Source organism: Ahaetulla prasina, chromosome 4 (genome assembly GCF_028640845.1).
Source record: "Ahaetulla prasina isolate Xishuangbanna chromosome 4, ASM2864084v1, whole genome shotgun sequence".
NCBI lineage: Eukaryota > Metazoa > Chordata > Lepidosauria > Squamata > Colubridae > Ahaetulla > Ahaetulla prasina.
This window is the reverse complement of record NC_080542.1, coordinates 11837796-11865442: the sequence shown is the minus strand read 5'-3', so window position 1 is coordinate 11865442 and position 27647 is coordinate 11837796. Positions and strand designations below refer to the sequence as shown.

The window sequence follows — 27647 nt, the reverse complement described above, 5'->3', positions numbered from 1 at the left end:
AAGAAAAGGAAGGAAAGGAAAGGACAGGAAAGTAGGAAAGGAAAGGAAGAGAGGGTAAATTGCCAGACAGGTCAGGGAAAACATATTGACTAACTCCCATTTTAGATGGGGAATTCTGGGAGTTGAAGTTTGTACTTCATAAACCATTCTCATTTAATCTTCAAGGCATCCTTATCACGAGAACAGGAAATAAATTCACATCTTCCCATGAGACAAAAATTCTTAATCCTTCATTAACGTTCCCCAAATCCAGATATTTAAGGTTTTGCTACCTACATATTTTTACATTTAAATTTCAAAAAAAAAAAATTAAAATTGATGTCGTCGTCCTTTAAAGGAGGAGAAACTGGCCGGAGGAATACAGTAAAACCTGACTGGTCTGAAGGGTGTTAAATCTTGTCCAATATACGAAGGAAGAAACCGATTTAAGAAACGGGGCTCAATTCAGTTTAGCGTTTGTAAAAGTCTGCGCCGCAACTTCCAGTCGCTCCGCTCGGTGGCCAGTCACAGAAAATGGCAGTTTCCACGGTGTACTCGCAAGGAATAATCTCCACGAATTCTCTTCTTTTGGAGAGGTTTTGCCTCTCTCAATCTAACATCCGGCTGCGATTTCCTTGCAAAATGATGTGCTGCTAACAAAAAGGATATCATTTTGCCATCCCAGAAAATGATAAGAGCCAGGGCAAGATTTTGGACACATTCTGTGAATCTGCCCTCTTTGAGGTACACCGATTCAAAAATTCTTGCCTCTCGACGCACCCAGGGGTAGGATTCAAAAATTTTAGCAACCGGTTCTCTGCCTGGTTGTTGGGTGGGTGTGGCTATGGTGGGTGTGGCCTACTTGGCTTCCTGCACCATGATGGGGGGTGTTTTCACCCTCCCCAGGCTCTGGAAAAGGGCCCATTTCCAGAACTTCTGGAAGGCTCGTTTTTCGCCCTCCCAGAACTGCCGCACAGGCACTGCATGGAGACTCCTGAGGGGCGGGGCCAGTCGGTCCTTGCAACTACCGGTTCAGCGAACCAGATGTAAAATTAGCATCCGGTTTGCCCGAACCGGCTGAATCCCACCCCTGAATGCACCAAACGTTACAAACGGACACGAGAATTTTAACGTCAGATAGGTAGGTAAAGCTTTTGTTGAAGCTTGCATTTATTTTAATCAAGCAGCAGGCCTGATGCACAAAGGATCCAAGTAAAAGGGAGAAAGGCATTCACTGTAATTGAGGACTCCAATCCACAGTGTAAGCTGTGTTTCCTGGTGGTGCTAAGAGATGATGCATGCACACAAAGCACGCACACAAAGATTTCTAACTGTTTGTACACTTTTGGGGGGGGAAAACCCCACTATATTTTCTCAGGTTGATTTTTTTTTTTAAACTAGCTCCACGTTTGCCTCTGTGTCGCTCGACACACAAGAACACGGTTGAGAAAGCTCAACTTAGAAGCAACCTCAAATTTCACGACAAAACGCCTAAAGCTTTTTGGAAGCAACGGAATTTGAAGGAAGGAAGATGTTTTGCTTGCAGCAAATTTCCTTCGGTTTTTACCTTTCTTTTCTTAACCATTCAAGGGCGAGGAAGTCACCGGCACGTGTCTAGAATTTAAACGGCTACCCCAAATAAAAAGTATCTCTTTGACGATTCGTTGGAGGTGCAATTATTTCAGGGTTTGTGCTCCTATTATTGAGAAGCGTAAAAAAAAGAATTGTGAGTGGTAAATTGCAAACTAGTGAATGGTAGGTAATCCCAGTTTGCTTGTGTCACATGTAGAATGACATCAGGAATTAGCTGGAGAGGTGAGTAAAATTATACTGCCTACAGTCTAATGCTAATGTTTTTCAAAGTTGGTGACTTTTAAGATGTCTGGACTTCAACTCCCAGAATTCCCCAGCCAGCTGGCTGGGGAATTCTGGGAATTGAAGGCCACACATCTTTAAAGTCGCCAACTTCAAAAAAAAACACGGATCCGCACAACTTAAAGTCACCAAATTTGAAAAAAACACTGGTCTAGTGCAATCCTAAAGCATAGTAGGTTGCCAAGGTTGCTTTTTGCCAAGAGAACATTCTTTGGCATTCAGTGTCCATTTCTTCTTTCCTCTGTCTGGGGATGAAGGAAAAAGATCCATGTACCACACCCGACGTGCTCATTTGAAGGCCTCCAAATCCAACGGCTCTGCATCACAGCCGCGCCGGAGCGACGCCGGATTTCTGGCAAACGTAGGCAAAAGAACTGTTTTAACCAAACAGATCAGGATTCAGGAGCCGCAGGCTACACACAAAAGCGTGGAAATGTTCCACTGTCCAGGGTGGTCGAGAGAATGCCAAGGGGACCTCTGTATTTTGCACAGCGCTGGTACTTAGAGGGCTGCCTCAGAAAGAAAGAAAAAGAGAAGAAAAAAAAATTTGTCACATACGGCAGAATCACAAAAGTATGTTCCAAAACCCACACAGTCATCAGCTGACTATCTTGCAGTTTTTGGAGCAAGCAGACCCTTCCCCAATATGATGGGACTTAAACGGGTGGGGTTCAAAAATTTTAGCAACCGGTTCTCTGCCCAGTTGCTAGGTGGGCATGGCCTACTCAGCCTCCTATGCCATGGCGGGGTAGGCCTTTTCGCCCTCCCCAGGCTCCTGAGGCTTTCCTCAAGCCTCCGGGAGGGTGAAAATGGCCTTCCCCGGACTGCAGAGGCCAGAAATGGGCCCGTTTCTGGACTTTCAGTAGGCCCATTTTTCGCCCTCCCCAGGCTCTGGAGGCTTTCCTCGAGCCTCCGGAAGGGTGAAAATGGGCCTGATTCCAGACTTCTGCGAAGCCTGTTTTTCGTTCTCCCAGAGCCTCCGCATGGGCGCTGCACTTACCTGGCATCCAAAATGGACCGCGTGGAGACTCCTGGGAAGGGCAGGGTAGGGTGGGTGGGGCCAGCCAGTCCTTGCAACTACCGGTTCGGTGAACCAGATGTAAAATTAGCATCCGGTTTGCCCAAACTGGTCCGAACCAGCTGAATCCCACCCCTGGACTTAAATCCTAGACTAATGACCACAACTGAACCCCAAAATGTTGTCCTTGGGTGAATTTTTCCGTTTGTCAAGTGAATCACTGCCGTCATTAAGTCAGTGGCATGGCTGTTCAGTAAATCTGTCTTCCCCATCACCGTTGCTTGTCAAAAGTTGGCAAAAAGGTGATCACGTGACACCCCCCCCCACAGGGACATTGCAACCGTCGTAAATATGAACCAACTGCCATACGCCTTAATTTTGATAACGTGGCCGCGGGGGCTCCGGTGGTCCTAAGTGAAAAACGGTCCTAAGTCACTATGTCGCTGTAACTTCGAGCCATCGCTAAATGCATAGTTGCAAGATGAGGACAATTTGGAAGGAGAATGGAATTTCAAGAGGTTTGTCTTAAGAAATCTATTGCAACATTTCAACACCCTCAACTCTCCTCAAATTGAGCTGAGGATGCATTTAACGAGGATGGCTCTCAAAAGTCAGAAGTCAAACTTCTCTGCCGCAAAAATATTCTTAATTTTCACTTCTTTTTTTTAACGACCCTGTAACCAGTGGTGGTATTTAGGTGGTTCTATCCGGTTCGGGCAAACAGGTAGCCGCAGCTGCAGGGGGCTCTACCCACCCATCCACACGTCATCACATCCCGTTTTTGACTCTCTGCGCAAAGGCTCTGCGCATGCGCGGAGGCGTGCGCTCATATTTGCAAACCGGTAGCGAAGGTAAATGAATACCATCCCTGCCTGTAATCCTTTAATTCGGGGTAGAATTGGGGTGACTGGATGGAGCTGAGCATTTACTGGCTGGATGCCCTTCCTGACGCCACGCGAGGTTCCCAGCAGGTATTTTTTTCTCGTTGTGCCCTGAAAAAATATCTGCCGCTACCTAGAATTGAACTTTCAACTTTTTGAATGGGAGGCAAGTGTCTTCATCACAAGGACACACACACACATGCACACGCACACAGAGGCATATTCTTAATTCTCAATCCTCCAAGTTATCCCGTCCCTTTCTCTCCTTTCCCCAGAACAGTTAGTGGTTATAACCTTGCAACAGGCAGAAGAGAGAATTAAGGCACACTCACTTAATCCAGATGGGGTCATTGAAGGTGACAAGCAGATCCGTTCTGTACTGGGGGAGGCGGAGTAGCACTAAATGCACACACACATCGTTTTTGGCCTGCGGACCACAAAACAGGAACAAGAAATCAATTGGGCCTAAGCCAAGCTTCCCATTTTATACCGATGAAGGGTGAAAGCCGGCTTTCGACATCATGAGGGTTAGCACCTCTTCTTTAAAGAAGGGCATATTCAATGAAAAGGGACCCTACCACATTGTTCGATTCTCTTATATAAGACAAGCAAGGCCCCTTCTGTCTAGTCCGGGTGTCGGCAACCTGCGGCTCTGGAGCCGCATGCGGCTCTTTGGACCCTTTGCTGTGGCTCCCTGCCGAACCAGATCCCACCATCGGCTAGCCCTGCCCTTCACCCTCCCATCTCACCTGAGAAGGTAAGGGCGACGGCAGCAGATGGAGACTCACTCCATATTCCAGAGCAGGAGTGAGGTGGCCCTGTACTTGCCTCTTCTGGAGGTGGCGAGAGCACCGGCATCAGCACTCAACACTCAAAAGAGCCATTTGGACCCGTTTTCCCACATAAGCCATCTTGGAACCATTGAAAGGACTGTGTTATAGATTGGAGATAGATGATGTCGTATATCTCCTCCTCTGCTGGGAGAGGGCTGTTCGATTTTGACACAGATGGCCTCTTTGACCCCTCTTTCAACCGATGATCAACGTCAAAATGGAACGACCCTCTCTCAACAGTCGCCAACACCGTCTGTCGTGTCCCACTCCTCCGCTGACGGCCGGGTCGGGGAAGTCCGTATGAAGCGTGCCTCTGCAGCTCTGCCAAAGTCCTATCAGAGTTCTCAAGGCAGGCAGGAGACCAGGAAGTGACTTCAGCAATCCAAGTTAGACTTTGCCTGACTCAGAGAATGCCAGAAAGCAGATTCTTTATATAGGCCATGGGGTGTGGCTCCATGACTCAGCACTTATCGAGGCCTGCCCCTCCCTTCCTTTTGCTGACGTCGCCTCTCCATTCTCCGGAAGTGTGGGTCTATCCATTGCATCGTTTCGTCTCCAGCTGTTGGTAATCTCAGCTCGTGGCTGGCTTCAGGCGCACATGCTATCGGAGGGAGGTTTGTTTGTTCGGGCTGTCCGGGCATGATGCCAGGGCTGGGGCCTGGAGGCATGCCAGGACATTCTTCAGCACTATCAGCGTCTGGCAGGAGATAAGAGGGGCCCGGCTGCGGCAGGGGGAGCGAACGAGACACAACACCGTCCTTTCAGCGATTTCAAGAAGGCTCCACACCCATTTGCACTACTCAGGTGACCCTGAGGACACAGATAAACCTCCAAGTGGCCTCAACGACTCTCTAAAAGAATGCAAATAACCAGCTGTCTGCAAGGAGTATCAATCCTCCCATTCCCGACCATCCAGTCAGAGCTGAAGAAACTTCTTGGGTGAGAAGAGAAACGTCTTCAAAGAAAAAAAAACCCAGAAAGTCCAGTTTTCTCTTGAAAAAACAACAACACACTTTTGGGACAACCATAATCTGGAGCAGGGGTCTCCAACCTTAGTAACTTAGTAAGGTTACTTAGTAACCTTAGTAACTTTAAGGCTTGTGGACTTCAACTGGCTGAGGAACTCTGGGAGTTGAAGTTCACAAACCTTAAAGTTACTAAAATTACAGCAACACAGCTGCTTGCAATTACTGCAAGTTCAAGTCCCACCAGGCCCAAGGTTGACTCAGCCTTCCATCCTTTATAAGGTAGGTAAAATGAGTACCCAGATTGTTGGGGGCAATAAAGTTGACTTTGTATATAATATACAAATGGATGAAGACTATTGCTTAACACAATGTAAGCCTCCCTGAGTCTTCGGAGAAGGGCGGGATATCAATTCAAATAAATAAATAAATAAATAAAAAAAAAAAACTAGGATTGTGTTTGCTAAGAAATGGAAAAGTGAGAAAGCACGATCGCAAGATGAAATTATTAAGAAAATAATGGAATGTGCAGAAATGAGTACACTGACATTTGAAATTAGAGAACAGGAAGATAAACAATATTATAAGATATGGGACTTATTTTATCAATGGCTAGAAGGAAAAATAAAAAAAGATTTGAGAGAGGTTTTTATAAGGCAAGAATTGTTGAATGACATAATTGATTTAAGATGATGGAATGAATGATGTAATGAGACAAAATATTAATTTAGAATGATTTATATCAGTGATAGTCAACCTGGTCCCTACCCCCCACTAGTGGGCATTCCAGCTTTCATGGTGGGCGGTACGGGTTTTGTCCGATAATGAAGCACTTTCCTTTTTTTTAAAATTAATTGACTTTTTAAAAAAAATTCATAGCATTATTTAAAAACATTTTCATTAGGTTTTCATAAAATTCCCTGTGACAATTAAAATTTCTGAAAATATACTATTTGTATCGCCCGCGCATAAGTTTAGTTCATGTTACGTAAGTGAAACTAAATGGCGCTATAGTGCGACCGCAAATAAAAGAGCCTCATCCCAGAATAGCTCACACATCTCCCCCCACACCATCCAGCTGTAACAGACAAGCAGAGCTGGTAGCTGGTGCCCCCCACAAACCCAATCCACAATGTGCGAGAGGCATGCGCAGACGGCACATTACTGTGGAATCGGTGGGCGGTTAGAAAATTTTACTACTAACGAAGATATAAAAGTGGGCAGTAGGTATAAAACGGTTGACTACCCCTGATTTATATGAAATGAGAGAATGAAATACTATAGTTAATTAAAGGATTAATTGACAAAAACATTGGGATATATACATTAGATTGACAAGGTGTCAGATTAAACAAATTAATGATACGAATATGTTGAAATTGCACAAAAGATTTGTAATCAACCTACCGACACACTGTATCTGGATTGAAGATGTTTTTATGTTTGTTTGTATTAAAACATTTTAAAAAATCAAAAGAAAAAAGTTACTAAGGTTGGAGACCCCTGATGTGGGGGACCGAGAACCTCCGTAGACATTTGACCACAGGGATGCCTTCACCGGTCATAAGTATGAAAAATGGTCGTTTTCAGTGCTGTCGTAACTTAAAACAGTCACCAAACCAATGGTCCTAAGTTAAGGACTTCTAAGTTAAGGAGTGTGTGTGTGTGTGTGTGTGTGTGTGTGTATTATATGCCCCTTTTCCTCCCCAGGTGGTTCAACCTGCAGAACCACCTTCGTTGCAGAAAAATGTTCGGACCAAGGCCCGCCAAGTGGCAGGGCATGCTTCAGAAACGGGTAACCTCGCCACTCACCTCCTCGTTGAATTTAGCGACCTCCTGGCGGCCCGTGAGTTGCCAGGCGCTGCTGCAGCCTTCGAATGCCAGGAGAGCGGGTGCAAACTGACCTTGGCTCAAAATCTCCGAATTGGCCGAGCTGCCCGCGATGTCTTCAAAATGGTACCTGGCGGGACGAGATGGTTCAAAAAAAAAAAGATGGGTGGACATCTCTCATTGATCCTTCCACCAATGAATCTCCTGTCGTAACATGGAAAAAAACTCACTTAACGAAGGTTAAATGAAGTTAACCTTTGTTAAGGGCATACGACCTGCCTTGCCACAGTTGTTGTTTTTTTTTAATTTATTTACATTTATATCCCGCCCTTCTCCGAAGACTCAGGGCGGCTTACAGTGTATAAGACAATAGTCTCATTCTATTTGTATATTTACAAAGTCAACTTATTGCCCGCCCAACAATCTGGGTCCTCATTTTACCTACCTTATAAAGGATGGAAGGCTGAGTCAACCTTGGGCCTGGTGGGGCTTGAACCTGCAGTAATTGCAGGCTGCTGTGTTTTAATAACAGTTGTTCACTTATCAACTGTAGAGATTCACTTAACACAGGGGTCAGCAACCTGCAGCTCTGGAGCCGCATGTGGCTCTTTTACCCCTCTGCTGCGGCTCCCTGTCATTCAAAATATGTGTCACAACCGCCAATGTGTGACACCCCATGGCACACGATTTATTGAGCTTTTTGACTCCCAGTAGGCCAACCATGGATAAAACCAAGAAAAGTAAAGTTTCAGAAGAAAACAGAAGGTTTAATTCAACTACATACGATAATTTTGTGGCCGCTCAGGAAATATTCAGGCACGGGAAGGGTTTTGTGGCTCCCGGCGTTTTCTTTTCTGTGGGAAATGGGTCCAATTTGAGACTTCCGGAAGATGGCGACCAGGAAGGTTGCACCGGAGAAATGCTCTCTGTAAAAGGGCTCTTTTGAGCTCTTAGGAGAGCAGTTTCCCCGAAGATTCCTTGCTGGCGATACTCCAGAGCGGAGGGTTTTCCCAGCCTGCCGTGGATTGAGGCGGCCGAGGTTCTTCCAGGCTGCTGAGGACCCAGGCGGTGGGCGAAGAGTCGGAGACCGCCGGAGCCTGGACTGCCGCAGCCACGCCGCAGCCACGCCGCCCGCTACCGCCGCCAGCCCTGAGCCGCCGCCAGCCCGGGATTGCCGCTACCGCTTGTGCCGCCAGAGCCGCCGCCAGAGCTGCCGCCAGCCCTGAGCCGCCGCCAGAGCTGCCGCCAGCCCGGGATTGCCGCTACCGCTTGTGCCGCCAGAGCTGCCGCCAGCCCTGAGCCGCCGCCAGCCCTGAGCCGCCGCCAGCCCTGAGCCGCCGCCAGAGCTGCCGCCAGCCCGGGATTGCCGCTACCGCTTGTGCCGCCAGAGCCGCCGCCAGACCCGAGACCACCGCTACCGCATTAAAGGCGGCTGGAGACACCCGAAACCACTAAAGCCACCCCACCAGACCCGGGACTGCCGCTGCCGCTGCCGGTACCGTGAGTCGCACCGCTGCCATCACCGCCCTCCATCATCGCCCTCCCACATTGCTACAAACTTTAAATTTCCCACCAAGGAGATAAAAGCCCAGCAACATTTACAACAACCCTAATCAACCTATCCCCCAATCGGCAGGACTGCTGCAGGACTACTGGTGAGTTCCTAGGAGACTCCAGTCTCCCGGCCTCTACTGACTTTTGAATCTCCCGCCATTACAGCCACCTGTAAAGAAGCTTCTCCAACCACCCTATCTCACCATTTTAAATTTCCCGCCAAATCTCACTGTTACCATAGTAACTCCCTATTACCATAGCAACTGCCAAATTGACTACCATTTAAAGTTAAAGAGACAGATATAAAATCAAAGATAATTGATTAAGTGACAGACACTTAATCATTACTAAAATAAAATAATAATAAATAAATAAATAAAATAAAATAAAAATAAAATAAAACAAAGGAATAAGAAAGATCATCATTATGCCAGCCAGAAAATCAAACGCTGATAAAATCTTAGAATCAAGATTAACAACTATTGAACAAAACATAGATAAAAGATTACAAGCTATTGAACAAAACCTAGAAAAAAGAATTCAAAATATTGAACAAAAGCTAGAAAAAAGAATTCAAAATATTGAACAAAACTTAGAAAAAAATTCTATCAGTTATTGAACAAAGTTTCACAGATTTGATAAAACAAATTTCAACACTAAAAAATGAAAACTCTAATGATCTAAATCTCTTCCAAACTCATCTATCACCACATAATATACAACTTACAACTCAACCTAGACATCAAATTAATACAACACAACCCAATCAACAACCAACTACTAATCAACTAATCAGAGATGCAATGGAGAGGACAAAAATAAAATAATGCAATATTATTTGGACTTGAAAACACAAATGAACCAGATATCAATAAGATTCACAACATCATTGGAAATTATAATTCATCAACCATCTCCCCAAATGAAATAATTGCTGTCTCCAGAGATGGACCAGAATATAAAAACAGCGATGGGACAACAGCACCAAGATTTTGTAGAGTTATATGCACTAATGAGGACAGCAAACGCAAATTCATAAAGACTATAAACTCAATTGCTAAATCCAACCCTACCTACAGTAAACTTAGATCACGCCCTGACCTATCCTTTCTACAAAGGATACGCCTCGTGAACTTCGCACAGAACTTAAAAGAAGACAAGACAATGGTGAATCCAACCTATACATCGACTACCATGCTGATTGCATAAAAATAAAACCTGCAATCAAAAATCACCTCAAACCCCCATCACCCATATCAATCAACCAGCCATCCCAGTATTCAACCAAGTACCCATCCCCCTACCTCCCATTCAACCAGCCATCTTACCAACTATCCAACCAACAGCCATCCAATCAACAATCCAACCAGCCATCCAACCAACCACCCAACCAACCATCCAAACAGCCATCCAAACAGCCATCCAAGCAGCCATCCAATCAGCCATCCAACCAGCCATCCAAACAGCCATCCAACCAGCCATCCAAACAGCCACCCAACAATCCACCCAACCAGCCATCCAAACAACCATCCATCCAAACACCCAAACTACCATCCAACCATCTATACAACCATCTATTGTCCACAACCCCAACCTACTAACACCCAAAACTAGGTATGCACGCCTTACCTCTTCAACACCAATCATATCAGATCTCAAATGCAAATTGATAAATGCAAGAAGCATAGTCAACAAATTACCTGAATTTATCCTCTTATTAAACAGTGGCACATTTGATATCATTTTTGTTTGCGAAACATGGCTGAATTCATCCCTTCCTGACTCCATTATCTCAAACAAAGAATATCAAGTCTATCGATCAGATCGGGAAAACCAAGAGGTGGTGGAGTGGCTATCTTTTACAAAAAGACACTGAATCTAAAAAATATCCAAGTAGCACATAAACTCTCTCTTCCTGAAACCATAGTATGCGACCTATCCCTTGACACTACTCTTCGATTCTTACTATGCTACAGAGCCCCCGACTATGACATTACCCACGCAAATATGCTAACCTCAATGCTAACATGGACTACCTCTTGCCCATACCCTCTTATCTTCCTTGGTGACTTAAATCTACCTCTCATTAACTGGACAACCAATGAATGTTCAACTGACCCAATCCATACTACACTATACAACGCTGTTACAAACCTAGGTCTTGAACAACTTGTAACTAACAATACAAGACTCAACAACTGCCTTGACCTCATCTTCTGCAACAATCCAAACTCAATTTACGGTATACAAATTAAAGAACCTTTTTCAAACAGTGACCACTGCATGATTGATTTTCGTCTCAATATCGTCCATACTTAATTCGTCATCACACCAGAACTCCCAACTACAACTCCAAGAAAGCCAATTACGACCTTATAAACAACGATCTTTCACTTCTGAACTGGCAAAATCTGTTTGCAACCTGCATAACCGCTGATGACCTCTATAGAATCTTCCTACTTGAAATCAATAGAGTCATTAAATTATATGTACCACGAATGACTACCATGTCCAAGAAAACAAACTACCCATATCAATAAAAAGCTTCAATCAAAAAAAATCCTCTGGAAAAGAAACAAAAAGGCTATGTTACAAACTTCAGAAACCGTTACAGAAACATATGCAACCAAATTAAAACTGAATGCACAAATTACCACACCAAGCAAGAAGAAAACCTTTACGCACAAATTCCAATCGTGCCTTTTATAATTTTGTCAACAGTAAACTTAAAGATTCAAGATCCATCCCACCACTATAACATACTAACAATAAAGAATGCAATGACGATACAGTCAAAGCAAACCTCCTGAGCATTTTCTTTCGCTGAAGTTGTGATAACTCCGATAACACATATCCAACATTCCACAAACGAACCAGCAATGACTATGATGATCTAACTCATATAGATTTCACAGAAGACAACGTTGGTAAAGCTCTTCACAACTTAAAACCATCGCTTTCTATTGGACCTGATGGTCTATGTGCATATTTCTTAAAAAAACTTTCCATTAATATAGCTGAACCCCTAAGTATTATCTTTGATAAAGCTTTCACTACCAGTTCTCTTCCCAAACTTTGGTCACTAGCCACAGTCATCCCCATCTTCAAAAAAGGAGACCCCAGCTTAGTCGAAAACTACAGACCGATCTCCCTTTGCTGCGTCACCTGCAAAGTCATGGAATCTATCATCAATCAATCCATTACCTCACACTTAGAAACTAACAACCTACTCTCCAACAAACAATTTGGTTTCAGGGAAAGTTATCATGTAACTTACAACTTCTCCACTGCAAAAACATATGGACTTCAAATCTAGATCAAGGCAAATCAATAGATGCAATCTACATAGACTTCTGCAAAGCTTTTGACTCAGTAGTACACGATAAACTTCTCCTTAAACTAACATCCTATGGCATCTCAGGACCCCTCCACAAATGGATATCTGCTTTTCTGTCTAACAGACAACAAGTGGTCAAAATTGGCAATGCTTTATCAAATCCTGTTCCTGTCAAGAGTGGCGTTCCTCAAGGCAGCGTCCTTGGACCAACACTCTTTATTCTATACATTAATGATCTTTGTGACCATATCTCAAGTAATTGTGTTCTCTTTGCTGACGATGTCAAACTATTTAACACCACAGACAACACTTCTATCATTCAAAACGACCTTGACCATCTAACCGCTTGGTCTAAAATTGGCAGCTCCAAATTTCAACCAGCAAATGCTCAGTCTTACATATAGGAAAAAGAACTCTAAAACTAAGTACATACTAGATGGACATTACCTTACAGACGACCCCATCCCGTTAAAGACCTTGGAGTTTTCATGTCAAATGATCTAAGTGCCAAAGCCCACTGCAACTACATAGCAAAAAAGCTCTAAGAGTTGTAAACCTAATTTTGTAGCTTCTTTTCCAAAACACCACACTACTAACCAGAGCATATAAAACATTTGCTAGACCAATTCTAGAATACAGCTCACCTGTTTGGAACCCTCACCACATCTCTGACATCAATACAATTGAACGTGTCCAGAAATATTTTACAAGAAGAGTTCTCCATTCCTCTGAAAACAACAAAATACCTTATCCCACCAGACTTGAAATCCTAGGCTTAGAAAACTTGAACTCCGTCGCCTCGACAAGACCTAAGTTTAACTCACAGAATCATCTATTGTAATGTCCTTCCTGTCAAAGACTACTTCAGCTTTAATTGCAATAATACAAGGGCAACCAATAGATTTAAACTTAATGTAAACCGCTTTAATCTAGATTGCAGAAAATACGACTTCTGCAACAGAATCATCAGTGCTTGGAATACTTTACCTGACTCTGTGGTCTCTTCCCATAATCCTAACAGCTTTAACCAAAAACTTTCTACTATTGACCTCACCCCATTCCTAAGAGGACCATAAGGGGCGTGCATAAGCGCACAAACGTGCCTACCGTTCCTGTCCTATTGTTTTTCTTTTCTTCTTCCTATATATGTTTATATGTGTATATACTATATAATCTTTTTGTATGATGTTGTGACAAAATAAATAAATAAAAAAAATAAAATAAATAAACAATTGGTTCTTTGAGTGATTAAGGTTGCAGACCTCTGACTTAACAACTGAAGCAGAAATGTTATAAAACGGGGCAACGCTCACTTAACAATAGAAATGTTGGGCTCATTTGTGGTCGTAAGTCAAGGAATACCTGTATAGGATAGGATAGTATTTTTATTTTATTTTATTCATGCCCATCCTAAAGACTTAAATACTTGATGCTAGCTTCCCAAAGATCAGCCAAGCTTAGCTAAATGCTGCCACCTAGCTGTGATATTTTGTTATTTCCTCCCCACTCCCTGCACGAGGGAGTTGTAAAAATGGAGATGTTGGGGATTGAACCCAGGACCTCATACATGCAAAGCACGCGCTCTATCACTGAGCTACATCCCCTTCTCATGGCAAGCCTTTAGTAATTGGTCTCCTGTAGTACAATGGTAGCCTCTGAATATTACTTCCTCCTGCTTGTATTTTCAGGTTTCACCAGTAAAGCCAACGTTTTAGGCTTCTGCTGCATAAATAAGTTACATAGTGAGTCCTATATAAATGTTGCTAAGGCTAATTAGCCATTGATTAATTAATTACTATACTATGCTAGTACTAATACTGTACAATGTAATTAATATACTATACTATGCTATTACTATGCTATTACGGTGGCTTAGTGGGTAAGACGCTGAACTTGTCGATTGAAAGGTCGGCAGTTCAGTGGTTCAAATCCCTAGTGCTGCGTCACGGGGTGAGCGCCTGTTATTTGTCGCTGCTTCTGCCAACCTAGCAGTTCGAAAGCAGGTAAAAAATGCAAGTAGAAAAATAGGGACCACCTTTGGTGGGAAGGTAACAGCGTTCCGTGTGCCTTTGCCGTTGAGTCATGCCGGCCACATGACCACGGAGATGTCTTTGGACAGAGCTGGCTCTCCAGCTTTGAAATGGAGATGAGCACCACCCCCTAGAGTCGGGAACGACTAGCACATATGTCCGAGGGGAACCTTTACCTTTATATTACGTTATGTTACAATACAATACTTGTTTATCTTGGAAATAAGCCAATTTATCTTGGAAATTTATCTTGTTTATCAGTTTATAAATTTATAAGTTTATCTTGGAAATAAGCCAACTATTGTACAATACAATACTTGTTTATCTTGGAAATAAGCCAATCTGGAAACAGATTTGCTTTCTAGAATATTTGCAGGGAAGTCCACTAATTTCTACATTCATGGCCTCTAATTAAAATAACATACAGTTAGTCCAGAGGTGGTATTCAGCAGGTTCTGACCAGTTCTGGAGAACCGGTAGGGGAAATTTTGAGTAGTTCGGAGAACCAGTAAATACCACCTCTGACTGGCCCCATCTATTCTCTGCTTCCCGAGTCCCAGCTGATCAGGAGGGAATGGGGATTTTGCAGTCACCTTCCCCTGGAGTGGGGTGGGAATGAAGATTTTACAGTATCCTTCCCCTGCAACACCTACTAAGCCACCCCACTAAGCTATGCCAGACCTACAGAACCGATAGTAAAAAAATTTGAATTCCACCACTGAACTAGTCCTGCTAAACGAGACAAGTGTTAAGTGAGTTTACCCCATTTTTACAAGCTTTCCTGCCACTGTTGTTAAGTGAATCAATGCAGGGGTTAGATAGTAACACAGATCTTAAGTGAATCTTGCTTCCCAAATTATCATATTTTTCGGACTATAAGACGCATCCGAATATAAGACGGACCTAAATTTAGAAGAGGAAAATAACCAAAAAAAAGTTTTTGGCCTCCCTTTATTCGGCCCTTTTCCAATCTTTGTTCGGCCTGTTTCCAGGGCTTTTTTTTTTGGCCTGCCTTTATTCGGCCCTTTTCCAATCTTTGTTCGGCCTGTTTCCAGGGCTTTTTTTTTTGGGCCTGTTTTCAAGGCTTTTTGCAGCCTTGTTTTCGAGGCTTTTTGGGGGCCATTTTCAAGGCCTTTTTGGCCCATTTTTCAGCCTTTTTTGGCCCGTTTTCGAGGCTTTTGGGGGGCTGTTTTTGAGGTTTTTTGGGCCATTTTTTAGGCTTTTGGGGGGCTGGGGTTTTTTTGTTTTTGTTTTTTGGCTTTTTTCAGCCCATGTTTGAGGCTTTTTTCGGTCCACTTTTTTCAAAAAAATGGGCCAGAAAAAGCCTCAAAATCAGGCCGAAAAAAGCCTTAAAATGGCCCCCAAAATCCTCAAATGGGCTGAAAAAAGCACCAAAAACGCCTCGAAAGCAGACCAAAAAAGTCTCGAATATGGGCCAGAAAAAAGCCCCAAAACAGGTCGTACGGAGGCCAAAAAAATGGCTGGTGGGTGGGTGGGGCTTCGGCAATATCTGGTCTATAAGACGCACAAACATTTTCGCCCCCTTTTGGGGGACAAAAAAATGCGTCTTATCATCCGAAAAAAATACAGTACATAAAAGAGTATAATTTTGTCCCGGGACTCCCTGCAGGCTTGAAATTCCAGCACCAATCTGTCCTGCAATTTTGCACCGCGTACCTGGCAGCGTTTTCATCCGGCACCTCTGCTTGGTATTCCAGCAGTTCCACTATGATGCTCTGATCTGTGCTGGGATGAACAAAGGCTTCCTGGTTGTCAGGAACCTGACGCATTTCGCTGCGAGGGAAAGATATAGACGGGGAGAAGAAATCAGGGTCAGCCAGCTACTAAGTCTATGTGAGCATGTAGACCTTCTAAAGACCTAAAGTTGTGTCTGCGCCCCCCCCCGAGCCGGGCCCCCTGCCAGAAAGTGACTTGGAAAGTGAGGGGGAAGGGCCATCAGGACTTACGTTGGGAGCACCTGCTTCCCTGGCTCAGCTCCAGGAGCCAGAGGCAGGCCAGGTAGAGGAGATAATGAGGCCTCCGTCCCCTGACTCTTCCCCCCCCAGGCCACACCTCCAGACCCAGATGATGGCAATCAGGCCTGGCTGAACCCTAGGTTCCGTAGGCAGGAGAGGCGGGAACAACAGAAGCAGGGGTGGGGCAGGCCTAGGAAGTGCTGAGTCATGGAGCCACACCCCACAGGATATAAAACCAGCGAGGGCAGCTATGCCTCTTTGTAGCAGGAAAAATTAACTAACTAACTAAGAGCTGAAGTACTGTTTGTTCCTGTTTGTTCACCGGCATCAAGGGAGATAACAGAGTCACTTGGCATATGCTCACTAGTTTGCTGCCAGAGCTGATAGTGCCGGCTAATTAAGCCAGCGCTCGGATAGAGGCGGGGGAGGACAGAACACCTAACAAGCAGCCATTTGGAGCTGTTGGGAAGCCAAGAGGCTGGTGAGACAGCCGGAATGACCACATCTGGGGAGATGGTGGTCAGGGGACGAATCAGTGGTGAACATCCAAATTTTTTTACTACTGGTTCTGTGGGCGTGGCTTGATGGGCGTGGCAGGGGAAGGATACTGCAAAATCTCCATTCCCTCCCTTCTCCAGGGGAAGGATACTGCAAAAGCTCCATTCCCTCCCCCCTTCTGGGGAAAGGATACTGCAAAATCCCCATTCCCACCCCACTCCAGGGGAAAGGATATTGCAAAATCCCCATTCCCAACCCACTCCAGGGGGAAGGATACTGCAAAATCACCACTCTAGGGGGAAGGATATTGCAAAATCTCCATTCCTACCCCACTCCAGGGAGAAGAATACTGCAAAATCCCCATTCCCACCCTACTCCAGGGGAAAGGATACTGCAAAATCCCCATTCCCACCCCACTCCAAGGGGGAAGGATACTGCAAAATCTTCATTCCCACCTCACTCTGGGGCCGGCCAGAGGTGGTATTTGCCGGTTCCCCGAACTACTCAAAGTTTCCGCTACCGGTTCTCCAGAACTTGTCAGAACCTGCTGGATTTCACCCCTGGGACGAATCCAACTCACCTGATATCCAGACTTCCAGGAGGAAGGCGAGCCGAAAAGGCACCCCCGAAAAGCTGGCTTTCTTGAGGCTCCTCGTCCGCCATGGCCCTTGTCTACAAGACAAAGCAAAGGACAGATGCTGTTGTGTCTCGCCCAATCTCACCACAGCCGGGGCCTTTTTATCTGCTTCCGAACACGGAGGAATGTTCTAGTATGCCTCCCGGCCCCAGCCCTGGCTCCATGCCCAGACAGGCTGAAGAGGAGGAAATATCTCCAGCCCCCAGCTCTGGCTCCATGCCCAGGCAAACGGAGCAACTAGACCCCTCTACCTCCTCCACAGCATGTGAGTGACCCTCGCGTCAGAAGACTTGATAGGCGGAGGCAACAGAAGGAAGGGAGGGGCAGGCCTGGATAAGTGCTAAGTCATGGAGCCACACCCCATGGCCTATATAAAGGATCTGCTTTCTGGCATTCTCTGAGTCAGGCAAACTCTAAACATATCTTGCTGAAGTCACTTTCTGGTCTCCTGCCTGCCCTGAGGACTTTGCTAGGACTTTGGCAGAGCTGCAGAGGCACGCCTGATTCGGATTTCCCTGACCCGGCCGTCAGTGGAGGAGTGGGACACAACAGATGCCTTGGAGATCTACAGTCAAAGTCACACACATAAAATGGGGGCTCCCCCAATTCTTTTGCTACCTCCATACTGTACATTAATGAATGAAAAGCTAAATTTCGTATTAGAGGTTCGTGGAAATCAAATTATCCTTCTTCCCCCATCCAAGTTAAGAGAACAGACTCCCCTCAAGGAGGGACCATGGATTTCAGAGTACGATCTAAGCCAGAAGATGTGTGGACTTCAACTCCCAGAATTCCCCAGCTAGCCATACCGGCTGGGGAATTCTGGGAGTCCACACTTCTTAAAGCTGACTATTTTGAAAAAGTGAGGGAGACTAGTTTAGTGCAGGGGTCAGCAATCTGTGGCTCTGGAGCCACATGTGGCTCTTTCATCCCTCTGTGTGGGCTCCCTGTCGCTCAAAATATGCGTCACAACCGCCAATGTGCGACACCCACTTGCACACGATTTATTGAGCTTTTTGACGCCCAGTACGCCAATCATGGATAAATCCAAGAAAAAAAAAAGTTTCAGGGGGAAAAAAAAGATATTGAGACTCTAGAAAGAGTGCAGAGAAGAGCAGCAAAGATGATTAGGGGACTGGAGGCTAAAACATATGAAGAATGATTACAGGAACTGGGTATGTCTAGTTGAACAAAAAGAAGGACTAGGGGAGACATGATAGCAGTGTTCCAATATCTCAGGGGTTGCCACAAAGAAGAGGGAGTCAAACTATTCTCCAAAGCACCTGAGGGCAGGACAAGAAGCAATGGGTGGAAACTAACCAAGGAGAGAAGCAACTCCTTAGTTGAAAGGAGAAATTTCCTGACAGAACAATCAATAAGTGAAACAACTTGCCTCCAGAAGTTGTGAGTGCTCCAACACTGGAAGTTTTTAAGAAAATGTTGGATAGCCATTTGTCTGAAATGGTGTAGGGTTTCCTGCCTGGGCAGAGGGTTGGACTAGACGACCTCCAAGGTCCTTTCCAACTCTGTTATTATGTTGTTTTTTTCCCCCAGAAGAAAACAGAATGTTTAATTCAACTACGTATGATAGTTTTGTGGCCGCTCAACAAATAGTCAGGCACGGGAAGGGTTTTGTGGCTCCCGGTGTTTTCTTTTCTTTAGAAAACGGGTCCAAATGGTTCTTCAGTGTTTAAGGTTGCCGACCCCTGGTCTAGTGGTTAAGGCACAAGGCTAAGAAAGTAGATAACTAGGAGTTGTTCTAGTCCCCCAATAGGCAGCCTTACCCACCTCGCAGGGTTGTTGCTGTGAGGAAAATAGGAGGAGGAAGGTGTGTTGGATATGTTTACCGTTTTGAATTGTTTGTAAAAATAATAAAGGAGGGAATACAAATAAACACACAGATCTAGGCTGAAGGAATAAAACTCTTGCTGCAACTTCACCGCACCCTTCTTAATCAACACTTTTCCTCCACCAGATGAACAGAGTTGGAAGGGACCCTGTAGGTCATTTAGTCCAACCCCCACCCCCGCCCAAGCAGGAGACCCTACACCATTTCTGACAGACAGCAGCCCAGTCTCTTCTTGAAAGCCTCCAGGGATGAAGCTCCCACAACTTCTGAAGGCAACTTCTGTTCCATGCACAAGCCTCTCCACTGGACACGGACATTATCATGCATCTTAAACGCAGTTGGTCCTCGACTTACGGCAACAGTGGAGGCCAATATTTCCATCGCTCAGCAAGACCGCTGTTAAGTGAGTTTTGCTCCATTTTTTTTCTTTCTTTTTTTTTTTATTACTTTTTTCTAACATTACAAACAAAGAAAAAAAAACATTATTCCACCCTTGTGCTATACATAAAAAAGGAAGATTTGGGTCTTCGGATATGTCCTCATGATTGCCAAAATCCACGTTCTCGAGGTACAGGTACCGAGGCGTCCAATAAAGAAGATATTTTCTGGAAGATTTGGAAACCATTCGTGGACTATGCGCTTGGAAAATTCCATTATTTTTTTTCGCCCTTTCTTGCTCCAGTTGCTCAGCGAATCAGTGCAGTTTTAAAAAGTTAGCAATACGGTTCTTCCGTGAATCTGGTTGCCCCATTGACTTTGTTCGTGAGAAGGTCGCAAAAGGGGACCACACCACACACACACACACACACACACACACGGACACTGCAACCGTCATAAATACACACCAGTTGCCAAGTGTCCGATTTTGATCACGCAATTATGAGGATCATGGAACAGTGTGAAAAATAGCCGCAAGTCACTTTAATCCAGCGCTGCTGTAACTTTGAATGGACGTTAAACAAGTGGCGGTTAAGTTGTCTGGGGACTATATTTGTATTCAGAAGTACTACAGGTAGTCCTCGACTTATAACACTTCATTCGTTGACTGTTCAAAGTCACGACGGCACTGAACCAAGTGACTTACGACCACGCTTACCACTTTTAGAGCAAGCCAACGATCATGTGATCAAAATTCCGATGCATGGCAGCCGGTTCATACTTTATGACCTGTAACATGTCTTTATGACCTGTAACATGGCTGTATCATGTGACAACCCCCCCCCCTCCTTTTGCGACCTTCTGACCAGCAAACTCGATGGGGAAGCCAGATGCATTCAGCAATCCGTGTTACTGACTTATCGGCGGTGGCGAGCGATTTAGCCACGGTGGCTAGGAAGGCCGTAAAACGAGGCAAACTCTTCCCTAACCTCCACCGTGGTTTAAGCGAGACTTGACAAATGTCTCGCTTAATGACAGAAATGTCGGGCTCAATTGGGGGGGTCGTGAAGTCGAGGGCTAATTGAGCTAAACGGCAGCGGTAATTTGAGTCATGGTGGCGCAGTGGTCAGAGTACAGTATTGCAGGCTCCTTCTGCTGACTGCTGGCTGCCTGCAATTTGGCAGTTCGAATCTCACCAGGCTCAAGATTGAGTCAGCTGTCCATCCTTCGGAGATGAGTAAAATGAGGATGGTTGGGGACAAGAATAATAGTAAACCGCTTCGAGAGGGCTGTAAAGCACTGTAAAGCAGTATATAAGTCTCAATGCTATTGCTATCATTTGTCTCTCTCCACTAGTCTAGAGTTTTGCACCCCAAATCTGGGAAGGACCCAATTGCTGATTTCTTTTGCATCTTTTCTCTTCAGGGATTCAGAAAAGAAGCAATCGCCTCCCCATCAGGAGGCTGTGAGTTTGATCCTAGGTAGAGGCAGATCTACTGCCACCGATTGCCTCCCACCGACCCCTACGCTCTCACAGGGAGGGACTCCTCAGGGTGCCGTCAGCCAGGCAGTGCCGGCTGGCGACGCCCAGGGGAAGGGCCTTTTCTGTGGGGGCTCCCACCCTCTGGAACGAACTTCCCCCAGGACTTCGTCAACTTCCGGACCTTCGGACCTTTCGCCACGAGCTTAAGACACATCTTTTTATTTGCGCAGGACTGGACTAGGTTTTTTAAATTTTAAATTTGGTTTTAATGGGGTTTTTTATTATTTTATTGTGGTTTTAATATTCGGCCGTATTTAATAAGTTTTTTAATTGGGGTTTTAACTTGTATTTATGTATATTTTATATGGCTGTTAACCGCCCTGAGTCCTTTGGGAGATAGGGCGGTATACAAATATGATTAAATAAATAAATAAATAAATAAATAAATCTCTCTTTCTCTCTCCCTCCCTCCCTCTCGAATATATCTGCTGAACAAAACTAGGTAGAGGCAGATCTCTCTCTCTCCCTCTCCCTCCCTCCCTTCCCCCTCTTCCTCTCTCTCCCTCTCTCCCTCCCTTTCCCTCCCTCCCTCTCTCGCTCTCTCCCCCTCTCAAATATATCTGCTTAACAAAACTAGGTAGAGGCAGATCTATCTCTCCTCTCCCTCCTCCTCCTCCTCCCTCTCTCTCCTTCCCTTTCCCTCCCTCTCCCTCTCTCTCTCCCTCCCCCTCCCTCAAATATATCTGCTGAACAAAAGTAGGTAGAGGCAGATCTATCTCTCTCCCTCTCCCTCCCTCTTTCTCCCTCCCTCCCCCCTCTCTCCATACCCCTCTCCTTCCCTTTCTCCCTCTCCCTCCCCCACCCTCGAATATATCTGCTGAACAAAACTAGGTAGCAGCAGATCTATCTCTCTCCCTCTCTCTCTCTCTCCCTCTCCCTCCCTCTCTCTCTCCCTATCCCTCTCCTTCCCTTTTCCTCCCTCCCTCTCCCTCTCTCTCTCCCTCCCCCACCCTTGAATATATCTGCTGAACAAAACTAGGTAGCGGCAGATCTATCCCTCTCCCTCTCCCTCCCTCCCTCTCCCTTCCTCTCCCTTTCTCCCTCTCCCTACCCCTCTCCCTCTTTTCCTCCCTCCCTCCCCCTTCCTCTCTCTCTCTCTCTCCCCCTCCCTCTCCCATATGTATGCTGAAAAAAACTAGTTAGAGACAGATCTATCTCTCTCCCTCTCTCTCCCTCTCCCTCCCTCCCTTTTCCTCCCTCCCTCCCTCCTTCCTTTCTTCTCCCTCCCTCCTTCCCTCTCTTTCTCTCCCCCTCTCCCTACCCCTCTCAAATATATCTGCTGAACAAAACTCCACACCGGCGACAGGGAGGGCATCTGGCCATTTAAACACTTCGCTAGCTCCATTCAGCTGCCCAGACTCCACCCCCCGCAAGGGATCATTAGGGGGACGTTAAACGATGATGACGATTCAGAAAAGAAGCAAGAATGAGGGGGGGGATTTTTTTGGGGGGGGGTTAACCTTATGTCATTTCCTGCTGCAAAGAAAGGAGGCAAAATAATTGGGGTGGGAAGGGTTGGGAATAATTGAAAATAGACATGGAAATCCCTGCAAGTAAACCATTCCCCCCCCCAAAAAAAGAAGGAGAACCTTGGGGGGGGAAAGGGGGTTCCCTTGTAACTGCGTCACAAAAGGAGGGGATTCCCTCCCAGGGGATTCCGGAAACCTGCGAAGAACCTATAACAGGGGGTTTCCAACCTTGGTCCCTTTAAGACTTGTGGACTTCAACTCCCAGAGTCCCTCAGCCAGCAAAGCTGGCTGAGGAACTCTGGGAGTTGAAGTCCACAAGTCTTAAAGGGACCAAGGTTGGAGACCCCTGACCTATAATGTCAATGGAGGGAAGTAAAGGTGTTTTTTTAAACCGGCCAATTGACTGCTGTAGAAACTCCGCCCCCGCTCCGCCCCGCCCCCTCGGGACGCTCCTTTCCCCCCTTTTCGAAAGACTCACCTTTCAGCTTCCCTTGATTGCACGCAAGAGGCGGCTTCCCCTTTAAAAAACGTCCCTCTCGAATGAATCACACCCTCCTCCACCCCCGCCACGCATCCGCCCCGCTGGGCCGGAACGTTGAAGCGAGCAAGGCGACCAATCAGAAGCCGGGGGAGGGGAGGGGCGCCGCTCCTCCGCGCCTCCAATGCCATTGTGGCGATGACGGAAAAAAGGGAGGGCGATGGACGAGCGCCTCGTCCAATCGCCGAGGCAGATTTGAGGGGGGGAAAAAAAAACACCAAAACCGCGTTTCCGGCCGGACGGCCCCTTAAAGGGCCATGTCTAATTTTTTTTTTATGTAAATTTTTTTTTTTATGTAAAAAAAAATTTAATGTAAAAAAAAAAGTTAGTAACGTTTCTGAAAGCGCGATCGGAGGCTGGGAGGTTTCTCACATTAAAAAGTAACTCTTTTTGGATCGAAAGAATGGCAATTTGGTCATTTCGCTTTATGTCCTTCCTCCCCTTGGTTTTCAATTCCGTAGTCCTGACTTTTTGTTTGCACGAGCTGATGGCTAATTTTTAATGGAAAGGAATTTTTGTTTTTTTAAAACGACACGTGGTTTTGCTTGCTAACTCTTTTGTGGGATAAACCAATCCGCCTATATTAGGCCGTGCACCGTTTAAATAAAAATTAGGATCATATTGCAATTATATATATATATATTCATATATACTGCTCAAAAAAATAAAGGGAACACCTACACAACCCAATGTACTGTATTTAATAAGAATATTTATTTTTTTGAGCAGTTTGTGTTGAGTCCCTGTTGTCAGGGTTGGACTCAACAGTTTGTGTGTGTTTGTGTGTATATATATATTCATATATACTGCTCAAAAAAATAAAGGGAACACCTACACAACCCAATGTACTGTATTTAATAAGAATATTTATTTTTTTGAGCAGTTTGTGTTGAGTCCCTGTTGTCAGGGTTGGACTCAACAGTTTGTGTGTGTGTGTGTTTGTGTGTATATATACATACATACACATACATATACATACGTGTATGTATGTATGAATGTGTGTGTGTGTGTATATGTATGTATGTATGTATGTATGTATGTATGTATGTATGTATATATATATATATATTTGTTTTCTGAGGTTTTCACGGGTGTTTGTATATAGGTCTTTGGTTGTTCGGGTTTTCTCCCGCGTAAAATTGGAAGTGTCTTGGTGACGTTTCGACGAAGTCTCATTCGTCATCTTCAGGCTTCAGCTTCGTGCTTCTGGGAGCAATGTGTGATCGCAGCTGTTTCTTCCTTTTAACTGCTAGTGGGGGTTTGAACTGATTGGGTGGGAGCTTGGCTGTGCTCTGATTGGATGGGGGGGGTTGTGCTCTGATTGGCTGGGGGTGTGTCCTGGGTTGGTGGGGGCTTGGTTGTGCTCAGTTTAGTCTGTGTTGCAGGGGGATTTGAGCTGGTGAGCTGCATAGCTGTTGTTTGGCTTTGTGGTCGTGCTACATCTTCATAGTGGGTGTCAGTCTGCTGCATGTATGGATTGGAGGGGTTTGAAATGGCTAATGTTGCAGCTGCGGTCTGGCTTCTGGTCCTTGGTCGTGCTTCATGATCAGTGTGGGTTTGGGTCTGCTTTCTGGGTGGATGTGCGGTGGTGACATCCTGTGTGGACCTCGTGAGTGTGGGTCTGGTGTCATTCCTCGTGTTAGGGACTCGTTTGTCAATAAGGGCGGGTTTCCAAATGGCTGGTAGGCGGGAGGTATCATCTCGTTTGTTCATGCTGTGTGGGCGTTTTTCTATCTCGATGGCTTCTCTGATTATTCTGTTGTTAAAGTGTTCAGTTTTGGCGATAGTTCTGGTCTTTTTAAAGTCAATATCGTGTCCTGTGGCTTTAAGGTGTTGGACCAGGGAGGAAGTTGGTTCCTCTTGATTGAGTTCTTGTGTTCTTCAATGTGTGCACATATTCTTCTGTTGGTTTGTCCAATGTATGTGGTGGGGCAGGTGGTGCATGGGATTTCATATACTCCTTGATTTTCTAACTCAATTTTGTCTTTGAGGTTTCTTAGGATGGTGGATATTTTTTGGTTTGTGCAGAATGCTGTCTTGATGTTGTGTTTGTGGAGGATCTTGCTGATTCTGTCTGTGGTGTCTTTTATATATGGGAGGAGGGCTGTGCCATTTTCTTGTTCTCTGTCTTGGATTTTAGTGGGGGGTTCTTTTTGGATTAGCTTGGTAATCTTATTTGTTTGGAATCCATTGGATGTTAGTACGTTAGTGAGAGTGTCTAGTTCGGTTTTAGGTGTTGTACATCAGCTAAGCATTTTGTTGTGGAGAAGAGTGTCTTGGCTACGGAGTTGATCTGTGCTGGGTGGTGGTGTGAGAGTGCGTGCAGATAGCGGTTTGTGTGTGTTTTCTTCTGGTAGATGGTGTGTCCTAGGGAGCCATTGGGTTTCTGTAGACTAAGACATCCAGGAAGGAAGTTGGTTATTAACTTCTGTTTCCATGGTGAACTGTATTTTGGGGTGTAGGCTATTGAGGTGTGTGAGGAAGTTGTCAAGTTTTTCTTTCCGTGTGGCCAGATTATGAAGGTGTCGTCTACATATCTGAGCCAGAGTTTGGGTTTGTGATCAGATTTTTCTAGAGCTTGGGTTTCAAAGTGTTCCATGTAGAGATTGGCAATGACAGGTGAGAGGGTGATCCCATGGGTGCTCCTTCTACTTGTTTGTATTTTTGTCCATTATAGATGAAGTATGTGTTGGATAGGCAGTGGTTGGTCAGATCTAGGATGTGCTTGGGGGTTATATTTGTTTTGGATAGCTGTCAAGGCTTCTTTGATTGGCACTTGGGTGAAGAGGATATGACATCAAAGCTCACGAGTAGGTCGCTGGGCTGTAAGTTTTGTTTCTTTATGATCTCTATGAACTGGAATGAGTTTTTACGTGTGAGGTGATGGATTCTGCATAGGGCTGTAGTTGTTTGGCGAGAAATTTGGCTAGGTTTTGTAGAGGTGAGCCTATGGAGCTGACTATGGGTCTGAGTGGGGTTCCTTCTTTGTGTATCTTGGGGAGGCCATAGAGCTTAGGGCATCTGGATGATTTCTCTCTGGGAATGATTCTTTGTTGGATTTCTTCGCTGATGGGGGAGGCTTTTATTTTGGATCTAGTGGTTTTTTCTAGGTAGGTGGTGGGGTCTGTGTTTAGGGGCTTGTATGCAGGGTCTTGGAGTAGGTTGGTTAATTTGGTTTGGTAGTCAGATGTGTTCATAACCACCGTGGCGTTGCCCTTGTCTGCTGGTAGGATTATTATGCTGGTATCTTTTTTCAGGTTAAGTAGTGCTGTCTGTTCCTCTTTGGGTAAGTTGCTTTTGGGTGGCTTGCTGGTGCAGAGGATGTTGGTGATTTCGAGTCTGATTTTGTTAGCGTCGTCGGGGTTGATTTTGGTCAGGCTGGTTTCAACTCCGCATATAATGGTTTCAGTGGGGATGTATTTGGGAGTGACTGCAAAGTTGAATCCTTTGGAAAGGACATCGGTTTCAGCTTTGGTGAGGATCCTATCTGAGATGTTATGCACTGTTTGTTTCATGTGTGGCTGTGAGGGTGGAGGGTTTGTTTCTGGCGTTCTTGTAGTCTTGAGTTTGTTGGTGTGCGTGTCTGTCTTGAGGGTGGTCTGTGTTTCGCTCTCCAGACGGCAAGTTGTTTGGATTTGTCCCAAAGTGCAGGGTGCATCTTGTTGCTGAGTTTGAGGTGAAGTGTGAGGAGATCTTTGTTGATTTGATCTAGGAGGAATCTTTTGTGTGAAGTTCATTTCTGATTAAGGCCAATTCTGTTCTTTTTAGGATGCGTTTGGTGGCTGCAGAGTTGGAGTGGAATTTCAATTGGAAGCATTTGGGGATTAAATTTTGATCGCGGCAGTTTCAGAGGAATGCGAGGTCACATAAAATGGAAGCTCTTTGGACTTCTAGTTTTCATAGGTCCTGGTCAGATGGTGGATTTCCTCCCGTAGAGGTGCAATATTTGTTTTCTGAGGTTTTCACGGGTGTTTGTATATAGGTCTTTGGTTGTTGGGTTTTCTCGCGTAAAATTGGAAGTGTCTTGGCGACGTTTCGACGAAGTCTCATTCGTCATCTTCAGGCTTCAGCTTCGTGCTTCTGGGAGCAATGTGTGATCGCAGCTGTTTCTTCCTTTTAACTGCTAGTGGGGGTTTGAACTGATTGGGTGGGAGCTTGGCTGTGCTCTGATTGGATGGGGGGGTTTGTGCTCTGATTGGCTGGGGGTGTGTCCTGTGTTGGTGGGGGCTTGTTTGTGCTCAGTTTAGTCTGTGTTGCAGAGGGATTTGAGCTGGTGAGCTGCATAGCTGTTGTTTGGCTTTGTGGTCGTGCTACATCTTCATAGTGGGTGTCAGTCTGCTGCATGTATGGATTGGAGGGGTTTGAAATGGCTAATGTTGCAGCTGCGGTCTGGCTTCTGGTCCTTGGTCGTGCTTCATGATCAGTGTGGGTTTGGGTCTGCTTTCTGGGTGGATGTG

The 27647-nt window shown here is 45.3% G+C and overlaps 1 protein-coding gene and 1 non-coding gene across 2 annotated transcripts; both read right to left on the bottom strand.

The window, feature by feature from the left end:
* Positions 1-4: 4 nt before the first annotated feature.
* RANGRF (RAN guanine nucleotide release factor) lies at positions 5-23257 on the bottom strand. The gene is made up of 6 exons (XM_058183962.1): positions 23131-23257; positions 17357-17448; positions 15980-16096; positions 7364-7511; positions 4086-4180; positions 5-2363 (listed from the first exon to the last, which is right to left on the bottom strand). The coding sequence occupies exons 2-6, from the start codon at positions 17437-17439 to the stop codon at positions 2234-2236; spliced, it is 573 nt and encodes a 190-aa protein (XP_058039945.1). The 5' UTR covers positions 17440-17448; positions 23131-23257; the 3' UTR covers positions 5-2233.
* TRNAA-UGC (transfer RNA alanine (anticodon UGC)) lies at positions 13805-13876 on the bottom strand. Its single transcript has one exon. It is a non-coding gene; the product is annotated as a tRNA-Ala (tRNA).
* Positions 23258-27647: the final 4390 nt, after the last annotated feature.

Coding starts and splice junctions, on each gene's coding strand:
- RANGRF (XM_058183962.1), bottom strand. CDS start 17,439: ATGGCGGACGAGGAGCCTCAAGAAAGCCAGCTTTTCGGGGGTGCCTTT. Junction 7,512..15,979: donor CCGGATGAAAACGCTGCCAG/GTACGCGGTGCA, acceptor TCGTCCCGCCAG/GTACCATTTTGAAGACATCG. Junction 4,181..7,363: donor TCGCTAAATTCAACGAGGAG/GTGAGTGGCGAG, acceptor TGTGGTCCGCAG/GCCAAAAACGATGTGTGTGT.